This window comes from Barbus barbus (genome assembly GCF_936440315.1).
Source record: "Barbus barbus genome assembly, chromosome: 26".
Classification (NCBI taxonomy): domain Eukaryota; kingdom Metazoa; phylum Chordata; class Actinopteri; order Cypriniformes; family Cyprinidae; genus Barbus; species Barbus barbus.
The window spans coordinates 22,799,929-22,809,440 of NC_136754.1; the positions used below are offsets into that span (position 1 = coordinate 22,799,929).

Here is a 9,512-nt window from a genome sequence, read left to right on the forward strand (position 1 = left end):
ATTGCTCAACCCGCCAGCACCACCGGCACCCTCCACTCCAGTACCACTATCTTCCGTCAACATCACCGGCTCTCCTTCACCCACCGTATTCGCCAGTCCCATGGCCCGATCAGCGCCCTTCTCTGGTGCGGCGGAGGAGTGCAATGGCTTTCTACTACAGTGCTCGCTGATCATTGAGTTACAGCCACAGATGTTTTCAACTGAACAGTCTAAAATTGCTTTCGTAATCTCCTCTCTGACAGGCCCCGCTCTTCAATGGGCAGAGAGAATCTGGAACCAAGCTGGACCCGCTATTCAAACTTACATGAACTTCACAGCCCATTTCCGGGAAGGTTTTGGCCGAGTCCCTGGAGAATCGTTAATTGGTGAGCAGCTATACCATCTAAGACAAGGCTCAATGTCTATAAACCAGTATTCGCTTCAATTTAGGACACTAGCGGCTGCTAGTGGTTGGAATGAGCAATCTCTCCTAACGGTTTACCGGCAAGGATTGGATACTAAACTCCGACTACATCTAGCTGCGTTTGACTACTCCATAAGACTCGAGCGATTCATTCATCTGGCCATTCGCTGTTCTAGTCGCATGGCCTTATGTAAAGCTGACCAGGCCATAGCCATTGCCACTCCTCCCGATCGCCAGCCAGAGAACAGTAGCCCTCCAGAACCTATGCAAACTGACTCCTCCCATTTATCACCGGCTGAGCAGCAGGGGCTCTGTTTATACTGTGGAGCTAATGGACACATGATCCTGGCGTGTCCCCTTCGTCCACCACGGCCCATGGTGAGTGCTATTCAACCCTCTCTAAGAAAGATGAATCCTCTCTCCACATGCACGCAACTTACTGCCTCTAATGTTACTCTTCCAGTATCTGTCCTCCTTGACTCTGGCTCTGCGGGCAACTTCATTTCCGGAAGTCTCTGCCGCCAGCTCCGACTCCTGACTTCGGCCACTGAAACCACCTATCAAATCCACTCCATAGTTGGAAAACCGCTCACTCAACGTCATGTCAAGACCAGTGTGGGGCCCATTCAACTCCAAATAGGGCTATTTCACGTCGAAACCCTACATTTGCTGGTTCTGGAGGGCTCCACTGTAGATGTGATCCTTGGACGCCCTTGGCTGGTGCAGCATAATCCCATCCTCTCTTGGAGCACCGGTGAGGTCCTAAAGTGGGGTGACAGCTGCTTCTCACGATGTTTCCCTCATCTCCCTAAGCCCTTGCCTTCGGTTCCTGTTCCATTACCCCTTCACTTCACCACCACCGAGAGTCCCGTCGAGAAGCAGTCTGTCGACATTCCATCTTGTTACATCCCATTTAGCGACGATTTCTGCCCTAAGAGAGCTGCACAGCTACCACCACATCGGCCATGGGACTGTGCAATCGACCTCATTCCGGGTGAGTCAGTGCCCCGTGGCAAGATCTATCCTCTGTCACTTCCCGAACGGAAGGCCATGGAGGAGTACATTGAGGAGGCCTTGAAGCAAGGTTACATCGTACCATCGACATCCCCTGCTGCTTCGAGCTTCTTCTTTGTGGCAAAAAAGGACGGAGGCTTACACCCATGCATTGACAATAGAAAACGCAACGAAATCACTGTTCCGGTATCCTCTTCCCCTCGTCCCAGCAGCCCTGGAACATCTACGCGGTGCCACCATCTTCACCAAGTTGGACCTCCGCAGCGCGTACAACCTCATTCGCATTCGTCAGGGAGACGAATGGAAGACTGTCTTCGTGACCCCTACTCACTATGAATACAGGGTAATGCCGTATGGACTAGTAAACGCTCCTTCGATCTTCCAGGACTTTATGCATGAGGTGCTCCAGGAGTTTCTCCATCGCTTCGTCATCGTGTATATTGACGACATCCTAATCTACTCCCGGAGCCTGGCCGAACATCGCCACCACGTTGCGGAGGTCCTCCAGCAGTTGAGGAAGTTTCAATTGTACCTCAAGGCTGAAAAATTTATTTTCCACCAACCCTCAGTTCACTTCCTAGGATACATCATTGATAGTGGTGGCATTCACATGGAGGAGGGGAAGGTGGAGGCCATCACATCCTGGCCCATCCCCAGCACAATCAAAGAATTACAACGCTTCCTAGGTTTTTCCAATTTCTATCGCCGTTTCATTCTGAACTACAGTACCATCACCAGTCCACTCACCGACCTCCTCAAAGGAAAGGCCAAGTCTCTGTCCTGGAACCCCACTGCCACAAAGTCTTTCCAAACTCTCAAAAAGGCTTTCACCAGCGCACCGCTCCTTGTCCATCCCAACCCGGAACTCCCGTTCGTCGTAGAAGTTGACGCCTCTACCACGGGAGTAGGAGCGGTGTTGTCTCAGCAGCAGGGGACTCCTCCGAAGTGCGTTCCAGGAATGGTGTGTCTGCAGCAGTGCAAAGATAGTTTCCGCTGCAAGCACTGAATTAAAGTGACAGCGCATTGTTTGCGGTTGATGTGAACATGGATTTACCCGAAAATGAAAGCACAGTCAGTGCTGCTGCTGCACCGCTTACTAACCACACATGGACTGCATACGCACCGCAAATGGAGTATGTGTGAACCTGGTGTAAAAGGCCGCCTCACATACAGTTCACAAAATCAGGCTTGTGCTGTGTGTAGGCTATATTGTGCACCAAATGCAAAACAAAAATGCAGTGCATGATCAAACATGTAGGTGAGATATATATTTTTGAAAAACGTTTGTAAAAAGGGGCTCCACCCCGTCAAATTAAAAAATCCCCTCTCACAAGAGTCACCTAAGAGGGGAATTCATTATCAGAATGAAATTCAGGCCCCAAATACATGTTTAAAAATCTTGATTGGATCGTCACTATAAATAATTCTACATGATAAAAAGGCTTTAAAAAGATCAGTAGCGGTGATCATATCGGCAGATACTGCTTTCTGTGATCGTCCTCAAAAATCCTGATTGGAGCACCCCTATTTAGAAATTTAGTCTCAGAAGAATAATTAGAATAAAAAAAAGTTAACTTAAAAAGCATACCATTTAAAGTAGTTTTAAAGACTTTAAATTGGAAACAATATGAAGTAGTTTTAAAAGTTTAAAAGTTCCAAACAAGCTTTTCAGACACATTGCAATGAGGTTGCTAGGGCATTCTGTGTGGCTGCAAGGGCATTGCTAGACATTTGCTATGATGTCCTGGATGGTTACTAAATTGTTGCTAGGTGGTTGTCAGGGTTTTGCTAGGGTGTTCTGGCTGGTTGGTAGGCAGTTGCTAGGGTGTTGCTAGGCATATTCTACAGTGTTCTGGTTGGTCACTAGGTGGTTGGTAGGGTATTCTGTGTGGTTGCTAGCATACACTGGGTAGTTGCCATTTGCTATGTGGTTGCTAGTAGGGTTTGGGAGTGTTGCCATGCAATTTCTAGTATGTTTTATCATGTTGTTAGCTTGTCTTATGTTGGTAGCATGTTTCTAGCTTGCCTTAGCACATTTCTAATGTCTCAGCATGTTTTAACATGTTTCTAGAATGTTGGTTGCATGTTTCAGCATATTGTTACCATGCTGCTAACAGGTTTAAACTTGATATTTCTATAATGTTTAGTGCTTGGTTAACGTATTTTAGCACATCATTAACATGTCGATAGCATGTTTTAGTATGTAGCTTGCATGTTTCAGATAATTATATAAGCTGTATCCCAATTCACAGGCTGCACCCTTCAAAGGCCACACCACGAAGGTCTGACCAAGCGTTGTGAAAAGAGACGGTCTAGCCCAGGCCCGGACTGGCCATCGGGAAATTTGGACCATTCATTGTACCAAAAGGTTAATTTCTGATTTTTTTAGAATGAGAATGAGCTTTATTGTATATTAGATAATATACCGATAATAAATCATAAATCGGTTAGCTTTGACGGGCAGCGCTAAGCTTAACAAATCAGCTCACATCTGTTCCACGCTTCCGTCAAACAGTTTCGAACAGAACCGATGCGTTGGACTCAATGAAGGGGAGGAAGTGGCCAGAAGAAGCAGTGAAATGTAGAGAAATTACTGACCTGTTCAGGGCTTCAAGTGCAGGTCAGATTCATCTGTAAAAACTCTAAAGAGTAGTGTCTTTATTAACGTAATTGAGTATTAAACTGCTAATATCCGTTCACATGGATTTATTGTACAGGGAGGGATAAAGCTAGAGCAGACAGCAACACAAAAAGTAATACGAGTCACGTAATTCAAAGTGTGTTCATTATTAGAATTTTTCAACAAACATATTGTTCTAATTTTGACATTAAGGCACTTTAGAAAATCTGTTTTAATAAATTACCAGTCAAAAAGATTTGATTAATAAGATTTTTACTGTCTTTTAAAGAGGTCTCTTCTGCTCACCAAGCTTGCATTTATTTGATCCAAAATACAGCAAAAACAGTAATATTGTGAAACATTTTTATTATTTAAAGTAACTGATTTCTATTTGAATATATTTTAAAATGTAATGAATTCCTATGATGTCAAAGCTGAATTTTCAGCATCACTCTAGTCACACGATCCATCAGTAATCATTCTAATATGCTGATTTGCTGCTCAAAAACATGTATTATAATTATGTTGAAAATACACTGACTCCAAGCTTTTGGTACAGTGTATATAGTATGGTATAATGTTACAAAAGCTTTTTATTTCAGATAAATGCTGATCTTTGGATCTTTCTATTCATCAAAAAATCTTGATGTACTCAACTGTCTTAAATATTGATGATAATAATAATAATAATAATATTAATAGTAATAAAAATGTTTTTTGAACAGCAAATCAGCATATTAGAATGATTTCTGAAGGATCATGTGACTGGAGTAATGATGCTGAAAATTTACGAAAGCAGTTATTTCAAATAGTAAAAATATTTCACAATATTACTGGTCTAGCTGTATTTTGGATCAAATAAATGCAGGCTTGGTGAGCAGAAGAGACTTCTTTAAAAACATTAAAAATCTTACTGTTCAAAAACTTTTGACTGGTAGTGTATGAAATATAGGTTTGTTAAATCTAGGGTACTTAAGTCATTTTAAGATATTTTAAGATAAATAACATTCTGTGCAAACAAATTGAAATGAGGTGGTTGTTTTCAACAAGGTGGACACAGTTCTGTTCATAACAGTAGACATGCTGGTGAAGAAGTGACAGATAAGAAAAAAAAAGGGGTGGGGGCAGAGATATTGGGGAAAATTAAGAAAAGGAAAAGGGAAGTGAAGGTGGAGTGCAAGAGAGAACCTTTAATTGTTTTTCATGGCCCCAGACTAAGGATTTAGACCTTTTAATGTGATAGCCATACAAATAATAGGGATGTCTGTGGTTTCAGAAATTGTTGTTGATGTATAGGCAATATACAGAAAAAAGGGGCCAAAATTGCACAGTGACAAGCTGTTGTACCCCCCAAAAATACAGTTTTGGCCCCTTTTTTTCTGTGTGGCCTGGATGAGTGTAAGATTTCCCGGCCTGAAATTGTATCCCAGTCCGGCCCTGGTCTAGCCTACAAAGAATTACTCTTATCTGTTCATGTAATGTTTGTACAGGACCTTTTTAAAAGTTATATTCAACAGTCCGAAAACAAAACGGGGTTCACAACCTGTATAAGGCCACGTTCACACAGTAGCAAAATACAGTGGTCAGTCTTGTATTTGAGTCCATAATACAGTTATGTTCACACAGTACGTGTAAACTGCATTCTATAACCAAACTCACACCCATACATTTTCAGGATTCACAATGCATTCTTGGAAAACCAGAAAGCTCGTCTATGGGATTTTTTGGAAGTTATGATATATACATATATATATATATATCTATATATATTTTTTCCAAGCCCCCGTAGTCAGTCAAAAATTGTGTCCCTTAAAACTCATCTTTGATCATCAAATTACATATTTAAATGTTTTTTTCTTGTGAAACTAATTTCCTCATGCCTTTAAATAGCTTGAATGTAACTCTACACCCTTGCCTCATTTACTGTACGTGGATCTATGAATAAGCAATTCGTCCCGCCCTCCACTCAGTCACACCAGCCAGGGCTTCCTGATCCACGGATAATGACTGATAAAACTATGTTTTACTAGCAGACAACTACATTGGATACTGTAACACTCGTTAAAGTTAATTACTTGACTATGTTGTGTCCTCAAAATGCCTTGAAGACTCGAATGCAGCAAAGTCTGTGATTCTTAATTCAAGCAATGTGTAAAGTGCACGTGTAAAGTGCGGATGCCAATGCAAGAGAAGTGGGTCTGAATCCGGGCTAATTCTACACTGTTGCCACAGGTTATTTATTCAAGTTAGCGGCTCTAAATTCATGTTAAACCACAGCTTCATTGGTTTTTTAGTCTATTTTATCTTTGGTTTTGTGCTGGTAATCCTATTGGTATAGTTTGCATGCAATCTCTATGCTATGATCTCTATGCGTGCCGCGTTTGTATAAATGGAGAGAGGGATATGCTAATGATAGGAATATATCCCTTGTCGTGATTGGTTATTGAATTTTGTTACGTAGCAAACCGAGGGCTGTTTCAAACCGCATTTCTGGGTCAGCCTTTGGGAAACTACAGTTTTAAGGAGAAAATACTCAGCAATGGTGTTGATTAATGGATTGGCACATGGTTTGTCTAAAAGCAAATTAAAAACACCACACAAATAAACAATATATAAAAAAACTTGATAGTCACTACTAAGTCTGATCAGTTAGAAAAGATACAGCAACATATCTGAATAGTCTGAAGGTCTGACCTGAGTCAAGACAACATAATCATCAGCTTAAATACAATATTAGTACAATGTTATGAAGTAATAAACTGGCTAAGGCTGCTTATAAATACTTATAAAACAATGCAGACAATTACCAGTAAACTGATTTATAAACAGATGAAAAGAAACTGTTTTCTGTTAGACCTAGGAAATAAAACTCAAATGTAATACTTTTTTCAGTTTGCCATTTTTAAGCTTACCTTGCAGCAATAAAAGCTCCCAGGATCATAGTGAATATGGTTGCCTTTATGGACCATGAAAATTCCTTTCTACAAAATGAAAAAATATATATAATGAAATAAAAAATAATAATAATTAAAGAAGTGTAAATCTCACATCTCATAAGACCCGAACTGAGTCAGTGGAGTATATTAGACATACTTTAGGAGGTAACCCTCAAATAGCATTGTGAATAAAATGGAGAATCTTCTGAGCACAGTAAACATTGGCAGACTGCAAAAGAGTTCATACAGCATGTTATATTATTGTACATTCAGTTTATAATAACAACAGCCATGAATTAAAGTTTACAAGTATTTTTTTTCTTCAGCATATTGCACACTTACTTTAGTTGTTTTGTTCCAACCAGGCCTGTTAACTGATTTCCCACATACATTAAAGGTAGTGGCCATACCTACACAGAAAATATAAAGAATACTGAATTTACACTAAATTTTTACATGAAAACTGAAGTATAGTTCGGCTTTGAGTGTGCACAGACCTACCTTATGAGGTACATGCCTATCAAAATCTGGGAAATCTACCACATTTAATGATTTTGCTCCTCGCAGCACAACAACCATTGCAAACATCTGAAACAACATAAAGACCCTTCATCAGCTGCTGGAATCCTAGAGCTGAATGTACAGTGTGCAAAATATCTGTTTAATTAACAAAAAGCTTAATGCCAGTTTTTTCCAAACATGCATGTATTTTTAGGGGTTGGACAAAATATGAACACCTGGAAAATAATAAATGAAGTGTTTTACCTCCATTTGCATATAAAACAGCTTCCAACCTTCTTAGCATAGGTTCATACAACTTTTTAATAGTCTACAGTGAAATGTTGTCTATCTGAACAGCTGCCAGTTACCTCAGAGATGTTGGAGAAGGGAATCTGCTTCTTACTTTTCTCAACAAACCTGCCCACAGCCCACATATAATATTCAATTTGAATATCAAGGGATTAAGCTTGCTAAGGCAGATGATAATGTTTATCCTTGTGCTTCAAATAACATAAGTTTTATGATAGTGACATCATCTTTCTCACTTACAGATTTATCAGTTGGTAAACTAAAGCGCAGTTAACGCTTTCTCTGTAATGAACAATACTCTGCACACTCTCTCGTTATTAATTAGACATATGAGAAGAGAAAGTTGACACAACATTGTGTCTTAAAATACAGCTGCTGACTGTGTTAAAATAGTCTTGAGGACTTTAGTATTACTTTCTTGGAGATCATCTAACTTTTACTACATTCGCTTAAAGCAAGAAAAGGACTAGTTTGCTCAGAAGAACAAACCAGGCTGAATTTAAACTTAATTTTAATGGACTAGCAGAAGCTTTAAAATAAAGAAATAATTTCAACTCAGATCAATATTTAATCTTCATTGTTTTGTTTATATGGAAAGTGGCTGTAATAAGCCGTTTTATCCCTAAATAAAATAAAATTAAGACCTCATTTTTGCGTATTTGAAAATGTCATGCAAAAAAACCCTAAGGTTCGTGAGATTCATAGTTAAGACACACTGGAGAACTAGTAAAAATAAACAGAAACGTAAAAAAAAAAAAAAGGTACAGTTAATAACTTGCTTACTTGTCCAATTCCCACTGCTAAAGAGGACGGGAATCTGAGTGAAAACACAGTTTATTAAGTGCATAAAATAATAAACATGTAAACGGAATGTATATAGCGCCCATTTACAAAAAGGCGAATAATTATGATGACTAATTTACATAATCTATGCTACTAATTCATCTGTTCAAAAGATCCACAATAACACGGAGAGATTACGTTAGATTGCATAGATAGAGTAACACCTTTTATTCACGTGTTTGCACATGTGCTGAGAGATAACATTACCAGGAAAAGTCATAGCAAAGGTGAATAAGAGTAAAAATCTTGCGAAAGACACACTATAAGAGTTTTAAGTGGTTAGACCTAGACCGTCACCATACTTTTCTCGGTCAGCATCTGGTAATAAAAGCATAATGACTGAATGTGCTGAAATAAAACAAACATGAATATGATATTAATGCGATTACCTGTAATTAGTAAGAACACTCTTGTTAAGGACAACAATAAGGAAGGAAGAGAGCCCATAGAAAGCTGCAGCAAATAACTTATCAAATAATGTAGATGCGCCAGTGCCGCCTTCTCCGGAAATATTATCTTTTGGGTTATTCTCAGTGGAACTCACACAGGAACGTTTTCGTATGTCCGCCATGTCTATCTAGATGCATGCGGTTTTTCTGGTAAATAGGTCCAACCACTTTTCTGCACAATAAATCGTTCCCTTTACTGGAGTTTTAAAGGGACACTGCTGAAGGTAGAATGATGCCTAAAAGATTTGCATGCGCAGGGTAAGATTTGTGAAAGCGTGCATAAGCCTGTTAGAGTAAATTAAATTTGCACGCGCAAGAGAAGCTTTGTGTGTAATTCATTTATTGTGAAACTGCAGCTTCATACTAACGCAAAATAAATATATGCAAGAAATGGAGGGCAAGAAATCTCTAAAAATATCTTCATTTGTGTTTCAGAG

At 39.6% G+C, this 9,512-nt stretch overlaps 1 protein-coding gene across 1 annotated transcript in view; it reads right to left on the reverse strand.

Annotated features, from left to right (window-relative positions):
• Window positions 1–9,253, reverse strand: part of slc35d1b (solute carrier family 35 member D1b) — a 39,080-nt gene extending 29,827 nt beyond the window's left edge. The window contains exons 1-6 of the mRNA XM_079380129.1: window positions 9,016–9,253; window positions 8,567–8,600; window positions 7,475–7,561; window positions 7,316–7,383; window positions 7,131–7,202; window positions 6,950–7,018 (exon numbers count right to left, since the gene is read on the reverse strand). Of these exons, the coding sequence (XP_079236255.1) occupies window positions 6,950–7,018; window positions 7,131–7,202; window positions 7,316–7,383; window positions 7,475–7,561; window positions 8,567–8,600; window positions 9,016–9,197 (512 nt within the window). The 5' untranslated portion in view covers window positions 9,198–9,253. The remainder of the gene's footprint in view (window positions 1–6,949; window positions 7,019–7,130; window positions 7,203–7,315; window positions 7,384–7,474; window positions 7,562–8,566; window positions 8,601–9,015) is intronic.
• Window positions 9,254–9,512: the final 259 nt, after the last annotated feature.